Consider the following 20,267-nt stretch of genomic DNA (forward strand, 5'->3'; position numbering starts at 1 on the left):
ACCCCAGCCCAGGACAGTATAAGGGCGGGGAATAAGCCGTGCCTGGTACCCAGGGGGCACATGACACGAGCTCGTTGCATGGATCTCCTCGAGGCACCGGGTGGCAGGAGCCACGTGAGAGCACCGCCCTGCACAGCGACCTTGGTCCAGTCCCGACCTCGGGGACCCTCCTCCGGCGCGGTGAACGGCAGCGCCCGCGGGCGCCCAGAGGGCGGAAGCTTCGGCGCCGGAACGCGCGTGCCGGGCGCGCGGGTTGCGGGGGGGGCGGCTTAACCCGCCGGACCGCGGCGGCGGCGGCGGCGGCGGCGGCGGCGGGAGGGGAGGGCGGCGGCGGCGGCGGCATGGCTGGCCGGCGGGTGAACGTGAACGTGGGCGTGCTGGGCCACATCGACAGCGGCAAGACGGCTCTGGCGCGGGCGCTGAGCACCACGGCCTCCACCGCCGCCTTCGACAAGCAGCCGCAGAGCCGCGAGCGCGGCATCACGCTCGACCTGGGCTTCTCGTGCTTCTCGGTGCCGCTGCCCGCGCGCCTGCGGCCGGCGCTGCCCGCGCCCCCGGCGGCGTCCGGGGCCGAGCCCGAGCCCGAGCCCGGCGAGCCGCAGCTGCAGGTCACGCTGGTCGACTGCCCCGGGCACGCCTCCCTCATCCGGACCATCATTGGCGGTGAGCGGGCCGGGGCGGGAGCCGGGCTCGGGCTCGCGGGCGGGGGGCGGCCGCCCCTCCGACCCGGGGACGGCCCCCGCCCTGCCGTGAGGTCCCGGATCGGAGGGGCGGCGGGGGCCCGGGGCTCGGGGCCCTCCCCGGGTCGGAGGGGCGGCCCGCGAGCGGAGCGCTGGCCACCGGCGCAACCGCGCGGAAGGCGCTGCCGTAAAGTTGTTTGTTGTTTTCGTTTCCAAGGTGAGGTTGAGATACACGGACGAGAAAGAAAACTCAGACTACCTAAAGGGCATGTGTAAAAAGTGCCAAAAAACATAAGTCTCACTCATCCTTTCTTTGGTCTCCTGGTTCCCGTTTCCAGAGTCACCAGCTGTTCCCAGTTCCTTGTGTCCTGTCAGAAAAACCCCACGTGAAGACAAGCACACTCGCGTGTATGTAAACCCCCTTCCGCGTCTTCATGACATGGGAACGTGCACCCTATACACTGTGGTAGTCGCCACCAGGGCTCCATATCCCTACACACATTCCAGTTATTTAGAGAAGGTGAGAGGGGTTGCAGGGACAGAGGGAGAGGGAGTCCTAAGCAGGCTCCACGCCCAGCGCAGAGCCCTGGGGGCTCCACCTCAGGACCTGAGACCCTGAGCTGAGCAGAAATCAAGAGTCTTCGGACTGAGCCACCCAGGCCTCCCAAAGGCCGTATTATCTTTAAGTCATGTAGAACTCCATGGTACAGCTGTACCAACGTTTTCTTAACTTACTTAAAAAAAAAAAAAAAGATTTTATTTATTTATTCATGAGACATAGGCACAGGGAGAAGCAGGCTCCTTGCAATCTCAGAACCCCAGGATCACAACCTGAGCCAGAGGCAGATGCTCAATCGCCGAGCCACCCAGGTGCCCTTCTTAATTAACTCTTAATGATGGACATTTATGTTGCTTGCAGTTTTTGCTAAGGATGCTTCAGTGAATTTTCTAGAACAAGTCTGGTGGGGGTGCTAATATATATGTAGGGTAAGCTCCTAGAACTAAACTGGCGTGGGGCAAAGAGCACATGGATTTTCAGTCATGATGGGTACAGCCAAAATGCCCTCCAAAGATAAACCATTTAATTAATTTTTAATCATACAGGTAATACGTGAATACATTCTGCTTGTGAAGAAATGGAATGTTCCAAATTAGGCTAACGTCCCCTAATTGCCACTCCTGTTTCTTCAGAGGAAGCCACTATTACACCTTTATGGATTACTTTTCTGGATGCATTTTACCACAGTTAAATCTATGGACAGAGCTTTAAAACTTGCTCTGTTTTCAGAGGAAAATGATAACTAAGAGAAGCACCTCACACAAAAGGGTGTATAGCTAAAAAAAAGTCTCTTCACTGCTGACCCAAGTATTTGGTTACTTCCCTGTTTTCCATCGCCTTCTCTTTCCTTCCAATTATATGATAATTCTGTACACTTACAAGCACATTATAGGAATATATATTGGGCAGATGGTTTTATTGGCTTGGTGGCGGATGGCTTCATTGGTCACTGGGCATACTAGGTCCCAGCTGTAGTGATGAGTGTGTTAAGTACTTTTACCTTCGTTACCTCCTAGCTGTTCCATGCTGCAGGCAGTCTGAGGTCATTTCCCCATTTTACAGTAGAAGTAGAGGCTCAAAGAGAAGAGACCTGTTCAAGGTCACACTGCCTAAAGTCCTCCACTCAAGTCGTGTTTCAGTCATCAGATGAACGTTAAGGGGCATGTGATCCTCTCTGCCCCTTTCCTGTCCCTAACCCTTCCCTTAACTGAATTCTGTTTAGTCACATCCAAGTACATTTAAGACATGTACTCTGAGCCAGTCTAGGTTGGAGATGGAAGCAATAGGTTAAAGTAAAACAAGAAGGCACTTTTAGGTGTTTTGTTTTTTTAGTAAATAATGTAGGTAAGTAACAAAGGATATGCTTTTGGAGTCAGAACTGGGCTTGAGGTCTAGGCTTTTCCTTTACCAACTGTATGACCTTTGAACCTAATTTTGGACCTTACACACACTGGCAGATAGTGACCACACAGCTCTTCATTGACTTTGCTTTTCTCACATGCTTGCCACATCCCAGGCAGACCCTACAAGGAACATGGTGGTTACTATTTAATAGTTGAAGCAATTGGGATGTAGGGAGGCTGCTGGTAAGTAGCACAGCCCAGGTCCCTCTGATCCCAAAGCTAGAGCTCTTTCCCATGTTCCCTGAGTCACTTTATACTACCCCTGGCCCCCTTCTAACCTGTCCATCTACAGAGACACTCTTTGTAGGAGAAAATATATCAGGCACGAGCCTTATTCTATCTAACCAAATATAATGCCTCCAAGAATTTGGCAAGTCCTTAGTTTAGACTGTAAAACTCTAGAAGACAAGAGGAGTTTTTTCTCTTCTTGTACATACATTGTGGTTCTGCTTACTTTTCTCACCTCCTGAGTGAGAAGACTTTCCTTACTTTCTTACAAGCATTAAAATGTGACATGAACACAGTGGAATGGTGAGACTAAGGGCTGCCACTCTCCTTCCCTGCGTAGATCAGATTCCCACCCTTTTCAGAAAAATGAGGAACGATGAGGGAAGGGCACTCACATTTGAGTACCTGCTCTGGCCCACACCAGTTGCTAAGAACTCGCATCTGTGCAACAACCCCTAGTGGCAGGAGTGTGAGCCCTATTTTTCAGAAAAAGAAGCTGAAGCTTGGAAAGTAAAGTACCCTGAGGTGGTATCTGCCAAACTCTGCTGCCCCTAACCTGGATCTGGTTAATATCTTTAATTACCCTCATGAGTCATAAATCTCTAGCTATCTTTGCCTTCTTGAGATTGCTCCAGAGGCCAAATCCCTGCCTCTGCTGGTCTCCTACAGTGCTGGACCTTCTTCCCTCCTGATGGCTAGCCCTCCTCTCCCTGCTACTCCATTCCCACACAGTAGGCAGTGAACTCCTTTTACAGGATTTGTCAGGTCATGATTCGTTGGGTCACGTTGGCCCTCAGCCTCAACACTTTCCAGTGGCTTCTCGTTGTGCTTAGAGTAAAATCCAGCCTCTTTGGGCAGCCCGGGTGGCTCAGCGGCTTAGCGCCGCCTTCAGCCCAGGGTGTGATCCTGCAGACCTGGGATTGAGTCCCATGTCAGGCTCCCTGCATGGAGCCTGCCTCTGTCTCTGCCTGTGTGTCTGTCTGTCTGTCTCTCTCTGTCTCTCTCTCTGTCTCTCTCTCTCTGTCTCTCTGTCTCATGAATAAATAAATAAAATCTTAAAAAAAAAATCCACTCTCTTTGTGGGCTGCAGAACCCATGGTCTGGCCTCCGTCTTCCTCTGAGCCTCCTCCCTTGCTCCTGACCTTCAGTCTCACTGGCCTCATTTCTGCTTATTGAATGGGCTAGTCTTTGCATCTACTGTTCCCTCTTTTTGATACGTCTGGCTCCTCATTTATATCTCAGCTTGAGTGTTCCTTCAAAGAGGACTCCTCTGAGCTGTCTAGCTAAAGTATCCTCAGCTCTCTCCCCCATGTACTTTCTCATGTCCCTGTTTTACTTCTGTACAGCCCTTTTCATTATCTGATACTCTATGTATTTGCTGGTTGATTGTCTTTGTCCTTCTACAAGACCAGAGTAGGAATCATTTGTGTCTTATTTACCAGTGTATTCTCAGGGTTTGGGCCAGAGCCAAGTGTGTGGTAGGCATTCGGTAAGTTTGAATGGATGAAGCTGTGTACTACTTCCTGGGCTGGCTGGTAATAGTGAGCAGAGAATTTTCTTTCTGGGTTAGTGGATAGAAAACAATCAGCATGGGGCCTGGCCTAGAGTAGGTACATTATGCATGTTGATTATTTCCCCTCCCTCTAGGAGCTAACAGCAGAGCTAGGGAGAGGGCACTGTCTGATGCGTAGAGTGACCTATCAGAGCTTTTTTTGCATACAGGACAAAAACAGGAATAACTCACTTTGCTGGGAGGTGGGGTATAGGGTACATGGGGGAAAGAAGAGCTTTCCTAGTAGAGGAATTGCCTGGGCAGGGCACTGTGGCTTAAATCTGCCTTTTTTGTCTGTTTAGAGTCAGAGGTAACAGCTAGCATTTAGTTGTGGCTGGAAATCAGCTTGGGTGTGTGGGGAGGTGTGACAAAGATGAAGGTAGAAGGAAGGGTTGGTGGGCCAGATCCTATAGAGTGGTGAGTGTTGAACTTAGGTTAGGCCCTTTGTGTAGATTTCTCTTAAGAGCCTTGGAAGGCTATTAAACAGGGTTGTGACAAGATCAGGCCCAAGCTTTAGGACGATGCAAGATTGCCGAACAGGGACTTGTACTGGCAGCAGGCAATGTACCTATACCTGGGATTGCTGGAGGGTTGGGCTCTTGTTAGAGTTCCTGGCTTGCTGTGAATAATTTAGACCTCTTGCTGAATATAATACATTATCCCCAGTAGAAGAAAATTAGAATGATTGTCTGAGTTCCATGATGATATCTCTGAAGTTTAATATATCTTATATTAAAGCCAGTTCTTTTTAATTCTATTGCTCCCCCCACCCCCGCCAAGTATTTTCACTACCCAAAAGAATCCTTCTTAACATAGAGAAAATTGGGCTTTATATCCTTGATCCATGTGGCCATAGGTAAAACTCCTGTGGCACTGGATGGGGTGGGGGAGGTTAATAGTGGCAATAGTACTTAGCTTTTATTTAATACTGCCCTTATGCTTTTTTTTTTTTTTTTTTCCCCCTTTAACACTCAAAGCAGTCTTGTGAGGTATGAGGTTGATACTCCCATTTTATGGACAAAAAAAGGCTCAGAGAGGTCAGTCAGGGAGCACAGCACAGTTTGTAAGTGTGAGGGCTAGGTTTGAACCTGTGTTGATCTGACCACACAGCTCCTATTCTGGCATTCTCAATGGGAATGAAAAAGTGTATCCTGCCACTCCAGCCCCCTATAGTAGTGTTTCAGGGCAGTATTTTTCTCTAATCCATTTTAGAGTATAAATCTTTAAGGGTTAGAACTTCAAAAAGATTCAGTAATGTATGTTTTAAAGACTTGGGTGGGGGTGAGGGACTTGGACCCATCCTCAATCTAACTCTGGCAGGAAAGAGGAGAGCTGAAAAATGCTGGTATCTTGGCTTGGCAATTTATAGTCCTCTTGTGGCTGCTAGGATTAACAGTGTATTGTCTCCTGGTCTTTTGTTCCAGTTGTTAATGAATAGCAGCTCTTCTGCTATGACTTGTCGCCCTGATCCCTTGCCTCCTCTGCCCACCACTTAAGTGGTGCTTCCAGCATGGCTTGGACTCTCTCTGGGTCCTCTCTGGCTGGAGCTGATGAAAGCTGCCAAAGCCTTGTAAGTCTGACTTGGTTACTCTCTTTGGAGGGAAAACAGCAGCCTCTGGGATCTTTGTCCCTGCTGTCTGGGAGAAAACATTCTTTGTAAAACTTAAGCTACTTTAACTTTTCTGTTTTTCCAACTTTCTGTGCTCTTGGCACACTTTCTCTGTGGAGAAAGTGCTTGTTCCTTTGGCTTGTTTATTGAGGAGTGTGCCCTGCAGTTTTTCTGCAGTCTGTCTGAGATACTCTCTTTGGACCCATGAAACAAGGCATGTGAGTGAAATGTGTGTTTTCCCATTGAGCATCTACACAATGCCCAGAAAGCTTCGTGGTAGCCGTATAAGCAGAGACAACAAAGGGGATCTGCTGTGCAAGGAATTTGGGCATTACTCTAATGTAAAACCAGCCAGCCAAAGAAAAAAACCCAATTTTGGTTTTCTTTGCCTCTGGTCTTTCTATGAATCTGTGCAGCAATACATTGTTATATTATGGTATTCATATATGTGTGTCCTAAAATATTGAGACATACTTAAAGGAGTTGATATAAGTGGAAATACTTCTTTAACCTTAACTTATTTAGCTCCTGGAATCTGTCAGGCTTTGGTTCCCTGCACCTTCATGCTCACTCAAGGAGAGCTGCCTTTTATTTTCTCTTCTTTGTTAAACGGTGTGTACCAGCACGCCTGGGTGGCTCAGCGGTTGAGCATCTGCCTTCCTCTTAGGGTGTGATCCTGGTCCAGGATTGAGTACTTCATTGGGCTCCTTGTGGAGAGAGCCTGCTTCTCCCTCTGCCTGTGTCTCTGCCTCTCTCTGTGTCTCTCTTGAGTAAATAAAAATCTTAAAAAAAAAAAAAAGTGTGTACCATAGCAGAAGATTCTCCTCTGCAGTGCCAATTCTGGGATGCTCTGTACCATCAAGTAAAGCTGAGGCCAGTATTGGTGTCTCTTGTGTTAATGTGCTTAAAGCCTCTTTTTGTCCAATAGGAAGTTGGCTGCACTCAGTGCCTGTGTTCAAACACGTTTTTCCGTCTTGCCTGCTACCTTATCACTCTCTGACCCCTCCTGATCTCCTTCCAAGTGGGAGTGCCTTTAGCGGTCTCTAGGAGACTCTCAAGTTGAGCTTTGTAGCACATTCTCCTGGCGCTAGACAGCGGGTGACTTTGCTTTGGTTTGGGTGACAGTGTGGAAGTAGCACAACATCAGAGACGCAGCCTTGAGTTTAAATTAATGCAGAATATTTGAGCAGGAACCAACAGGAAAGAAAAATGGAAGCAGGTAGTCATATTTCATTCTGTTGGGGTACATTTTTCTTCTCATGGGGCTTGCCCTTGAGAACAAAACATATCAAATGTTAAATCAAAGAATATTTTTGTAGTCATGCTAGGAATAGAAATAATGCAAAGACTTTGCCTTCTGGAGGCAAATATTTTGCTGGAAGGTTATAATCAAAGTCAGAAGGAAATCATAGGCACAGCTTTTGGTAAAGCTGTAATCATTTAAAATTAATCGCTTTTAAACTTTTTACTTAGCATCTCTTTTGTTTTCTATCTTCTCTGTCTCCTGGGTTTTTCTTCAAAATCACTTCATCCAGGTTGGAACAAGATTTGGGCAGGCATCCCAGGAAACAACTCGTAAATTAAGCCCTGAGACACATTCCCTGTTCAGTCATTCTTTTGTTGGCTGGAGCCTCTAACAGCCTAGGGATGAGGCACCCTCGTCTTAGAGCTTGAGTCTGTTCCCTTTGACCAGCAGGCCTTTGAGACAGTGCCCAGGGTGACAGTGTCTGTAGCTCTGGTGCTCCGACTAATCCCGAGGCCTGTGACCTCATGAGGCGGAGCCTGGCATTTCTGAGATGGCCTTAGGGTGGGGCGAGGAGCAGATATGAGCTCTGTTAGGGTCCGGCTCAGACGGCACCTCCTGTCTCTCCTGCTCTGTTGTAATGGCTGGCTTCTGCTTATTCTAGTGTTCCCATTGGCCTGGAGGCTTCTCAGGGACAGAGACAGCATCTGAATTGTCCCAGTAGCTCTAGGGCCAGTCCAGGGCCTTGCACATAGTCGATATTCAGTAGTATTTATAAACATTTTTATTGAGATATTCACGTACCATAAAGTGCACCCATTTCAAATGTACACTTCGGTGGTTTTCAGTACATTCCCAGAATTGTGTAGAGTCGTTGCCACAATCTGAGTTGAGAATATTTCCATCGCTACAAAAGAAAACCCAGACTCATTAGCAGTCACTCTCCATTCTCCCCTCCCCGAGACCTAGGCAACAACTGATCTACTTAATGTCCACAGATTTGCCTTTACTGGACATTTCATAAAAATGGAATCATCCAGTATGTGGCCTTTTGCATCTATCTTCTTTTAATCAGTGTGATACTTTCAGGGTTCATCATGCTGTAGCATGGAATATATATACTTAACTCTTTTTTAGAAAACAATTTTTAAAATGTTAATTATGGAAAATATTATATAAAACTTACCATCTAACCATTTTTTAAAGAGGTAGAGGGAGAGAGAAAGAGGAAGGGGCGAGGAGGAGCAGAGGGAGAGAGAGACTCTCAACCAGACTCCACACTTAACACGGAGCCTGATTTGCAGCTGGATCTCATCACCCTGAGATCATAACCTGAGCCAAAATCAAGTCAGATGCTTAACTGACTGAGTTAGTCAGTCACTGCAACTGTCTCACCATTTTATTTTATTTTATTTTATTTTATTTTGTTTTGTTTTGTTTTGTTTTATTTTTTAAGATTTATTTATTTATTTATTTATTTATTTATTTATTTATTTATTTATGATAGACATAGAGAGAGAGAGGCAGAGACACAGGAGGAGAGAGAAGCAGACTCCATGCCTGGAGCCCGATGTGGGACTCGATCCCGGGACTCCAGGATTGCGCCCTGGGCCAAAGGCAGGCGCCAAACTACTGAACCACCCAGGGATCCCCTGTCTCACCATTTTATTTTATTTATTTTATTTTTTTTTTTTTATAAGATTTTTTTTTTAATTTTTTTTTTAATTTTTATTTATCCATGATAGTCACAGAGAGATTGAGAGAGAGAGAGGCAGAGACACAGGCAGAGGGAGAAGCAGGCTCCATGCACCGGAAGCCCGACGTGGGATTCGATCCCGGGTCTCCAGGATCGCGCCCTGGGCCAAAGGCAGGCGCCAAACCGCTGCGCCACCCAGGGATCCCTGTCTCACCATTTTAAAGTTATAGTCCAGTGGCATCCATCTTCAGAACTCTTTATCTTAAAAAACTGAAACTCCATATCCATTAAACAGTAATTCTCCCTTCTGCCTCCCCGAGCTGTACTTCATTCCTTTTTATGGCTGAATAGTATTCCAGTGTATGGATATACTGCTTCTTAATCCGTTTATCAGCTGAAGGACGTTTGTATTGTTTCTGCTTTTTGGCGATTATGGATAAACTTGCTCTGAACATTTGTGCACAAGTCTTTGTGTAGACATGTGTTTTTATTCCCTTAGGTATATACTTAGGAATGGAATTATTGGGTCATAGAGTAACTTTCTATTTTTTGAGGAGCTGCCAGACTGTTTTCCATAGCAGCTGTACCATGTTACATTCCCACCAGTTGCATACGCTGATCCAATTTCTCTACATCCTTACCAATTCTTTTTTTTTTTTTTTAAAGATTTTATTTATTTATTCATAGAGACACACACAGAGAGAGAGAGGCAGAGACACAGGCTCCATGCAGAGAGCCCGACGCGGGACTTGATCCTGGGTCCCCAGGATCATGCCCTGGGCTGCAGGCGGCGCTAAACCGCTGCCCCATACTTACCAATCCTTGTTATTGTCTGTCTTTTGGATTATAGCCATCATGGTGGGTGTGAGGTGCTATCTCATTGTGGCTTTAATTTGCATTTCCCTGATGGCTAGTGATGTTGAACATCTTTTCATTGCTTGTTGGCCATTTGTATACCTTCTTTGGACAACTGTGTATTCAGATCCTTTGTGATCATTTAAAAAATTATATTTGGTTTTTATTGATTCCTTTATGTATTCTGGATACCACCCCCTTATTAATGGATGATTTGCAAATATTTTCTCTTATTCCACGGGTTATCTTGACTCAGTAATACTTGAGTTAAACAATTGAGTTGAATTTAATTAAATAAATGAATATATATCGAGAGGATTAAATGTGCCCAACACATTATCCGGGCTGTAGTAAGCATGTAGTAAGTGCCATTTGCTTGTGTATGGAAGACCTGTTAGGCTCCTTCCTGTCCTGTTCCTGGATCTGCCCATTTCTGTCCTTAGTGCCTGGTAGGAGATGGGTTGTCCTGTCTGTTCATCCCGTAGTAGGATCTCATTCCATATTAGAGTCTTGTCCAGAGTCTGGCCAGCAGATTATTTTGGTGGACCACATAATATTTAGAATTAAAAAAAAAATTCATTGAAATCAGGAGATCTAGAGGCACCTGGGTGGCCGTCAGTTAAATGTCTGACTCTTGATTTTGGCTCAGTTCATGATCTCAAGGTTGTAAGATTGAGCCCTGCATTGGGCTCCGTGCTGGGCATGGAGCCTGCTTAAAATTCTCTCTCCTTCTCCCTCTGCACTCCCACTCCCACTCTCAATCAATCAATCAATCAATCAATCAGGAGATCTCATTTAGCAACCCAGATTCCTGGCTTCTTTAGAAACATAAGACTTTCATATCCACAGAGCCATGCTCCAGTGTGGTGGCACTGGCCTGGAGCTGAGTAGAAGAGGCATGTGCTCTTTAGATTGCTTGGGCCCTGTAGACACTGGGCTCGTAGCTCCCATTTTGAGGTCTTTTGTCAGCCTCTCTGATGGGAGAGGATCAGATGGCTTTGTTAGTGTTTTCATCTATTTATTCAGAGACTCCACATATATTGTACACTGTTTGGCTGTGAGGGCAGATACAGACGTGCCTATCTTCAGGGAGCTAATGGTCTGGAGGAGCAGGGAAGAACAGGAGGCAGTGCCAACAGCAGGTTAAGATAAGATGCAGAGTCCTAAGGGCTTTATAAAGAGGAGCTTAAGATATGATTTCCTCTGCCTGGGACAGGCAGGAAGGGCATCCCTCAGGAGAGGACCTGGGCTGGGCCTAGAAGGGTAACCTGGAGATTTCCAGGCAGAGAGGATGAAAAAAACCAGGAACAGAAGCTGGTGTTTGCCAGTACAGACATTGTTACCATTAGCAATCAGCATGGGCGAGAGAGGGCTGACAGACACTTTGGCTATGAGTGACAGTTTTTTGGAAATCTGTGAAGGGCCTAGATTAGTACTTTCCAACAGATGAATGTGATGATGGGAAAGCAGAGCAGACCAAGGGAGCAGCCTGAGCAGTCAGAGGTGTGTGAGCAGATCTGGTCGAAGAAGCGGGAAGTGGTAGGAGGCAAGGCCAGGGCGACTGAGGAGGAGTGACTGTCCTGTCAGCTTTGAAGGATGGCTAAGATTTTCCTAGTGGTGAAAATGAGATGAGAGGCTTTCCCGCCAGAGGACTCAGAGTGGACAGGGACACAGGGGTGAAGGGAGGGCTGGAGTGTAGAGCTCACAGGGAAGTAACAGGGTATGAGGCTGAGCTCCTTGGGTCCCAGAGCTCGGGAGCTTGGACAGCTGTAGTTGGAGGCAGGTGGATGGTTTTTAAGCTGGGAGATCCTGCTGGCTTTATTATTATTATTATTATTTTTAAAGATTTTATTTATTCATTCATGAGAGACAGAGAGAGAGAGAGGCAGAGACACAGGCAGAGGGAGAAGCAGGCTCCACGCACCGGGAGCACTGGGAGCCCGACGTGGGATTCGATCCTGGGTCTCCAGGTTCGCGCCCTGGGCCAAAGGCAGGCGCCAAACCGCTGCGCCACCCAGGGATCCCCCTGCCGGCTTTAAAAGAGTCTTAGGAGAGGGCCTGTGACGAGTGGTCTGGGGCCATACATCCCTCTCCTCATTCTGATGGGAAGAGGGAGAGAGAGCAACCATAGGCAGAATGGACCGCTTTAGCAGGGAGAGTGTGGCTCTGGGGGTGCAGAGGTGGAGTGCAGAGCAGAGGCTGAGGAAGGTCTGCCTCTCAGAAGGGAAGAGTGGGAATGGATGCTTTGGGAACATCTGTTGTTTGTTGATCACTGTTTTAGACGCGTGATGATCTCATTGCACCCTGCCAGCCAGAGGTGGGAGATTTCCCTCTACATTGTGCAGCCACAGAAATCAGACTGCAGAGGTCAGTAGAGGGGATTAAGTCCCCAGGGAGCCAGCTACTGAGGGTTTAGAGACCCTGGTGTGCCAGGAAGCTGCCCTCAGACCTTAGCCCATGACTACTTTGGTAGGAGTTGTGGCTTGTGAGAAGCAGTTATGTATATAAGTCATTTTGTCAAAAACAGAGATTTCAGCTTCCATTTTCCCCTGGATTATTTGAGTTTTGTTTTTTGTTAATTGAGTCTTTTATTTTCTTGTGCTATGTGATTAGGCTCCTACTGCTTTGAAGTGGCCTTAGTTGGGTGGGGAGAGAGTGGGGAGGACTTAGTTAATCTGGTGATCCTCTCTTGGCAGGAGAAGAAACAAGTTTTGCTATTAAGAGAGAAGTTGACTTTCCCTCTTTCCATATCTCTTGTGTTGTGATGATGCCTCTCTTGTCTTGGGGCCTTCAGGAAGACTAAAATAATTTCCTTTGTCTCTAACCTACTTCCTGAGGATATTTATTTGGTGGCATACACAGGTGCTACCTAAAGATAAACCTGATTTTTTTCTTTTAAAATTAGTGCTTGGAATTGCTAGCATTGACCTGCTTGGCCTCAGGAACCTGTCCTATCTGGCCTTGTGGCTTTGTTCTTCATCATAGATTTATTTGGGTTGCTTAAAGCTCAGGCAGGGTCAGTGGCTTGTCCTTGGTCATCTGACATTGGGACTAGAGCTCTACCTTCCCAAGTTATATTGCAGTGTGGCACTTAAAAAAAAAAAAAAAAGCTCTGCTTGTGGTCATTTCTAGGTGATTTTCAGGGTCTTTTGCCTTAAGCACCAAAGGCCCTTGTGCGTGTGCGCATGTGTGCGTACTCGGTGTACTCGATTCTCTGAAATGATGAGCCAGGGCACATTCAGAGATAGTCTTCAGAACTTGCGCTCTAGAGAAAAAATACTACATAAGACCTTTATTTCTTGAGCATTTGCACAGACAAGTAGGATGAAAAAAACCAGGAACAGAAGCTGGTGTTTGCCAGTACAGACATTGTTACCATTAGCAATCAGCATGGGCGAGAGAGGGCTGACAGACACTTTGGCTATGAGTGACAGTTTTTTGGAAATCTGTGAAGGGCCTAGATTAGTACTTTCCAACAGATGAATGTGATGATGGGAATGTTCTCTGGTGGCACAGTTCAGCATGGTAGCTGTGAGCTGCATGTGGCTAATGAGTACTCGCACTGTGGCTAGTGCAACTGAGGAGCGGGATGTTTCATTGTACTTAATTTTAATTAAATTTCAGTAGGAAAAAAAAAATTTCAGTAGGAAATTTTTGACAAGCACATTGTCAAACAGTAGGAAGTTCTAGACCTGTATATCCAACCGCCTATAAGGCTGGTTTCCTCATCAGTGAACATCATAGGCCCTCAGATTCCACATCCTCAAGACCACTCTCTCCACTTCTCTTTCCCAGGGAATGATACCTCCGTTCTCCTAAGTCATGACCTTTTTTTTTTTTTTTAATGTTTATTTATTTTAGAGAGACAGTGTGCCAATCAGGGGAGGGAGGGAGAGAGAATCCCAAGTACACTCCCTGCTGAGCATGGAGCCCGATGGGGGGCTTCTATCCAATGACCCTGAGATCGTGACCTAAGTCAAGACCAAGAGTGGGATGCTTGACCAACTGAGCCATCCAGGTGCCCCAGGGCATGACCTTTGCAATGATCCTCAGTGTGTCTTCCTTCATGTGAATCAGTGACCAAGTCTTGTCCCTCCTGCACGTCCTCCAACCTGTGCAGTCTTCCCCATCACTATAGCTGCTCCCTTAGGACAGGCCTCCATTAGTGCCCAAGTGGATGAGTACAGTGTTCCTTCATGGTCTCTCTGACTCCAGCCCCCACCCTTGAAACTATCCTCCCCTCTAGCCAAGAACACTTTCTAAATTGCTAATATTTACCTCCTTGGTTTAAAAGTCTCGAGTTGCTCTCCATTGGCATAAAGGCCAAATTCCTCAGCATGGCTGATGTCAGGCCTTCCTGATGGTTCTGTCTCTCTCAGGACTTTTGGCTTGATGAACTACTTGCAGGTCTCTGGACAGACAGACCATGCTCTCTTGATGCTGAATCATCTGGCTACATGTACGTTTCTGGGAAGCCTCAGTGTTGGCTTTCCCCAGCCTAAAATAAGGTGACCCTTGTTTGAGGGCCTGTGACATCCTGTCTGTCCTCTAGGATCTCATTTTCTCCCCAGCTGTTGTCATTTTCTGTTTATCAGGTTCTGTTTTTCACTGGACTTGATCTCTTTGAGGTCAGGAACCTGTTCTCATTCAACTCCGTCTGCAGGAGACTGAGACCCAGGTTGGCCCCGAGTCATTGTTTGGTGCAAGCAGACATGAGTGAGTGAAGGGAGGGATGGATAAGGAGGTCATTTCCCACTGCCTGCAGCAATTACCCACCCTCCTGGGGTGCTTGAAACCAGTGGCCACACAGAGTTCACAGTGGAGGAAGCCTGCCTTGAGGTTAGACAAGTTCATCTTTCAGTGGAAATTCAGTCCTCATATTTCATTTTCAGGCCACTTTGCGTAGCAAAGTAGTTTAACTCAGAGCAGATTTCTGCCGTGCTGATGGTTAATTTCATGGCCCACAGAGGGTCAGCACACTAATGCCGGGAACACGGCGACCTCAGTGCTGCTCACCGCACACGGTGAGGGCCCGGCAGCCCTGTTGTTTTAGAGAAGCAGTTTTCAAACATCCTTCAACGGGCTGATTTTGAGTTAACAGGGGTGACCTTTTCAAGAACATTTTTAAAAGATATAACATAGATCCCTCCCAGACCGTATATTTTCCTTTCTCCACGCAGTTCAAAGGAGCTGGGTTGTCTCATAGGTTTTTGCCAGCAATCTTCAGCTTGACCCTGGTTGTTTAAATCTGCCGGAGGAAATTTGAACAAACTTGTACTTTGGTAATTCTTCTGCCTCTGTGAACCTTTAACCTTAAGGTTTCTTTCAGAGCCAGGGGCTGCATTGTCACCAGTCTTCCCTGCTGGGGCTTTCAAAGGGCATTGTCTAGTGCGTCTGTTTTCACTTTGCTACTGGAGTTCTTTTGAGGAAGGGTATTAATTCAGACCTGATTCTGAGACAGGACGAGGACTTTTAAACTTGCCCCAGAGCTTGGGGATGGGGAAATGAGCATAATGCAAGCCTGTGGCCGTTGCCAGTGATTGTTCTGCAAATAGGCTTCGAAGGTGAAGGGAGAGGAGGCCCTCCAGAGGTAGCCTGGGTGTGCTGCCTGTCCAGCGGGTGACCCTGGCTCTGCCCAGGGCTGGTTTGACAATGTGACAAGCAGAGGTTCCTGTCTCTGATGGCCACGCTTTGGGTCTGGAGTTCCTCCTGAATGGAAACTTCCTGGAGCACTAGGTCCTTACAAACCTGGGAGGACAGATGGGAACCGTTATAACATGCTTGCATGGTATGAAACTTGCTGGGGAAAGAGAAAACGGCTCCCTGAGGGAAAAGGGTAGGGATGTGGTGCTGCTCCTGCTGTCCTACCCCCAAGACTCCGAGTCGCCCTCATCAGCTCGCAGATTCACCCTTTAGTTCTTCATGTGTTCTCTTGAGGAAAAGCCCAAGGAGACCTAAAAATGTGTGACATCACAGTCTAGGCCCCTGTGGTCTTCGGGCGCTGGTGTCTTGGGTGTTGGAGTGTCAGGTCCTGACTTGCCCAGTCCCTGCCTGGGTAGCTCCTTGTTTGTTCTGTCACCTTCTTGTGCAGTAGGTTGGGGCCTGGCCCCTTGGCTTTCTTTGATTTCTTTCCCCAAGATTCTAGTGTCCTAGGGGACCTTACTCCTTGAGATCAGACATTGTAGAAGGAAAGGTGTGTCAATACCTCAGTTAATTCATTCAACAAATCCGGAGCAACCTCCAGCTAGGAATTGGGTTTCTATGCAAGGCAGAAGTGGCTTCTGCTTTCAGGTGGCTCACCACCTGGTAGTGGGGGTGGCAGATGTTACAGAAGTAAGTAGAAACACATGGCATTGAAAATTGTGATAGTGCTTGAAGGATGACACAGGATGCCCAGAGAGGGACACAGGGATGTGGGGAGTCTCTTTTATTTGGGGGCTTGGGAAGGCCTTTCTGAGGAGAGTAGCACATGGGAGGGTTTGGAGGCAGGGAAAAGTTGGGACTGTGGTATAAATGAGAAGGGACTCTAGCTGACTGTGCCAGAGCCGTTTTCCACAACAGACACCTGGTGTGGGGCTGGCATATTGGACAAATATGTATACTTGAGTTGCACGTCAGTCTCAATTGGGCTGCATGTCTTGTCATTCTGATATAAGGACAGGGAGCAAGGAGGAGGGAGACTGCCAGCCTTCTGGAGGTAAATGGTCTCGGTGTAGCCATCCTTTGGTCTTTACCCACCCTTAGTCCTGTCCACTTCTGGTACTGATCCCTCCTTTTCTTCCCATGGTAGAGGGCAGGGCTGAAGTGGAAACAGCAGTTGGCAGATGATCCTGGCATACAGAGAACCAGACAGATTTCACTGCTCTGTGCTTCTGTTTGGCCATTTAACATTGACTACTCACGATTTATAAGCCAGGTGAAGGTTAAGGATATATTCCTAAGGCACTGAACCAAGCACCGGATATCATAGATGGTAAGTGAAGTAGCTTGAAGTCACTGGTACCCAGCCCACCTTTGACATCTGGTCACTGCCCATGGAGCACACTCCCCTAAATATTATCTCCATCCTTTTCTTCTAGGTTGCTCCCTGGGTTGAAGGCAATGTATTGGGAGCAGATTCTGCTTTCTCTTTCTCCCCCAGAAGTGAGTTTAGCAGAAGATCTGGCCCATCCTGGATTGTGCCTGGAAGGGTACAGGGGTGGGTGCAACATTTTGATGGTTTGTGGTTCAGAACTGGAACTGGAGATCCACTTAGAGAAGACTAGGAACTTACCCTGGAGATTCCTGCCAAGCCGACTTGGCCTGGCCCCAGACTTGAGTGGGTATTTTTCTGCCTTTGATTTTTCTTAAGTTATTTAATAAGGGACAGTAGTTCATATCCTTTAAAGCTCTCTTGGGATGCCAGTTTGGTCTTCTGGGAACAGCTGTGTCTCCAGGTTGGAGGAGAGAATGTTTGCAGATAACTACAGCAGATTGGGACTCTTCAGGAAGAAGCAGACCATATCACTGAACCTTGGGGGATTCCTTTGAGAAAGAGCAACCTCTGGGTTCCCTGCCTTTTTTTTTTTTTTTTTTTTTTTTGCTTCCTCTGGAAGCAAATGGAATCTCTGCCTGGCACATATTTCCTAGATGAGAAAAAAAAAAGTACTGTATACTTGTTATTGTACTTCATTAGCTTTTTCTAAAAGCTTTTAAAAGTACATAATGAGGGGATCCCTGGGTGGCTCAGTGGTTGAGTGCCTGCCTGCGGCCCAGGGCATGATCCTGGAGACCTGGGATCAAGTGCCATGTCGGGCTCCCTGCATGGAGCCTGCTTCTCCCTCTGCCCGTGTCTCTGACTCTCTCTCTCTCTCTCTCTGTGTGTGTGTCTCATGAATAAATAAAATGATTTTATTTATTCATTTTTCTTTAAAAAGAAAAAAGTAGATAAAAGTACATAATGAGAAAACTTGCCATGGTAACCAATAAAGTTTCTTTTCGAGGAATGAATATTTTCTAGGAAAGATAAGAGTCAGTTATTTTTGGTTTGATTTCTTCAGCTGAATCTTCCTTTTATCTCAAAATCTGTCTCGGAAGGCAATCTGGGGACATTTTAGCAAGCGCCCTGGTAACAGATGTGTGTCATCATCCTTTTCCTGACACATCTCCAGGCCCCGAGAGGCAGCTGTACAATTGCAAGCCGTCCACAGAGCAGTAGGTGGAACCCATCTCCATGCCGACTCTGGGACTGTTCAGTGCACAAGAGGGCAGTGTTTGCTAACGGTCCTGGATGGAGATGATCAGTGGGTAGGTTAACAGGTCAGCATAGTTAGAATGACCTCGGACTTTTTTAAGACAAAATAAACTGTAGGCCAGAGGCACGATGGCTTCCCATATATGCCTTTAAGCGCCTGACCCTTCCGAAAAATAGCTGCTTGCTATCTTTTCCTTCCTAAAAAGAAAAATATTTTTTCTTTCAGCGTTTATTTTTTATTTTTTTTTAATCAAACGAAAGTACAGTTTGCGGCCTTGTACCTACAATGGCAGAGGTTAGAAAGTGTTGCGAAAGCAAAACAACTGCTTTCTAATTAAAAACCATATGGAAAGATTTTTGTTTGAAGCAAGGGGTCAAATGTATATTCTTCCCCTTTCACATCAATGTAAAGATTATCTGACTTAACTTTTAAAACATTCGAAGATGTGGGCTTCAGTTATCAACCTTTCTCTGCAAGTTCATGGTATCAACCAGAGAAAGGAATTTCCAGGAGAGAAAAAAGGTGATCTCCCTGCCTCCCGGGGGCAAAATCTACTATCTTAAATAAGCCATGTCTGCTTTTTTATAAGGATCGACTTGTTTTCAACTCTCTGGTGCTCTTTGTAAGTTTTCAGGCCAGAGAGACGCATATTAATGTGTGCCACACCTCACCCCTAGTCCCACTAGACTGCAGCCTATGCCAGGACTGGGCCCTCACATCTATTTCCCCCCAACCTGAAACTGTGGTGCCAGGTACCTGCAGCACATTAATACCCCAAAGAGCTTAATGTATAGCAACAGCTGCAGCCAGGACCAGAGCCCCAAGGAAATGCCAGAGATGATGGAGGGTGGGATGGTGAGGTAGAAGAAACCATACATGCAGTGGCAGTGCCCCTTTCCCTTTCTGAGCCTATTGCACACCTGGAATGCAGGTGGTTATCTTGCTTGGAGTGTTTGTATCAGAGAAATGGAACATGTAGTAGGAGCGGTTATTGTGATGTTGATCCCTGGGCTGTGGGGGGTTGTTGGACGTCAGGCTAGAGACACAGGCATGGATGGTTGTGCTTTTATTTGATTCACTAAGCATGTCTATCGCTCGGCCCCTCTGAGCATCTGCAACAAGACAAAATGAAATCTGGCGGGGGATTGGGGGGTGCTACGCTGCCGCCCTGATCCTCTGATAGCCATCAGGAAAAGCTGGGTTCCCAGGCTTAGCCTATATGAAATCAGATGTCTTCTTCTAATCTTTTCTAATCGCAACATAAATCTTCCAAAGTGAGTGTGTCTATAAGATAGATGCTGCATACTGTGGAATATATTAGTATGTGTGACATCCTCACAGTCTTTAATTGATCAGTAGGATTTCATACAGAATTTGAATTTGACAGCACCGAGTGATGAGAACCATGGGTGGCCTTCTCTTTTGCTTCCCCCATGAAACTCCTGTCCTGGCTTTTATTAGAAGGGCCTGGGTAGGAAAGGAAGGTTTTGGAGCTGCAGGCTTTCGAAAGAGGCTCACGCCATGTTTTTCCAGGAACATAATTTCTGAAAAATGCCGGAGCCCTCAATTTCCAAAGCAGCCTAGTTTGTAAGGGGAATGAAAAGTTGTTTCTGTGTGTGGATTCTGGGTTGTTTTTCATCTTCACTCCCTAAGGCAGGGCTGGCAAGCGGGGAATGGGACAGATGTTCCTTGGTAGTAATTTCCAGTCAGATTCTTGAATGCCTTGTATACTCTGGGTCACCGTCAGCTCATAATGGAGCAAAATTGAGTGAGAATTCCTGCAATGAAAGACGTGAACGGCACACCGGCGAGATATGATGGTAGAGATAGAGTGCATTCTGTGAGAAAATATTTCCAGTGCTATCTGTAAAATTCAGATTGAATAACCATTCTGAAGTGCTCCCTTTTAAAAGAGTTTCCTTCCACAAGCATTGCAGGCTGAGTAAATACCAATAATTTTTATTTCCCTTCTCCTTATCATTCCCCCTACTGAAATGTTCCTGCATAGCCTATCTGGTCTTTTCAAGTGAGCATCAAATGATTAGTGTCAGCTTCCAATTTGAATTATGATCCTCATTTCAAAACACAAACTGCTTCGCATTTGCATTTGGAGGTAATTATCAATATTTACCAATACTGTAGAAGAGTTAGAAGTAGAGGAAGTGCTGCTAAGAACAGAGTCCCTAGATAAAGATAGCACCAGGGCTG

General features: G+C 46.6%; 1 protein-coding gene across 3 annotated transcripts in view; it reads left to right on the plus strand.

Moving 5' to 3' along the window:
- The first annotated feature begins 290 nt into the window (after nucleotides 1-290).
- The window catches only part of EEFSEC (eukaryotic elongation factor, selenocysteine-tRNA specific), a 247,598-nt gene continuing 227,621 nt past the window's right edge, over nucleotides 291-20,267 (plus strand). The window contains exon 1 of one of the 3 annotated variants that reach the window (XM_072720150.1): nucleotides 291-663. In XM_072720150.1, the coding sequence (XP_072576251.1) occupies nucleotides 342-663 (322 nt within the window). In that variant the 5' untranslated portion in view covers nucleotides 291-341. The remainder of the gene's footprint in view (nucleotides 664-20,267) is intronic. The other 2 variants (XM_072720149.1, XM_072720148.1) reach the window with 2 other exon arrangements.

This window comes from Vulpes vulpes, chromosome 9, assembly GCF_048418805.1.
Source record: "Vulpes vulpes isolate BD-2025 chromosome 9, VulVul3, whole genome shotgun sequence".
NCBI classification, from domain to species: domain Eukaryota; kingdom Metazoa; phylum Chordata; class Mammalia; order Carnivora; family Canidae; genus Vulpes; species Vulpes vulpes.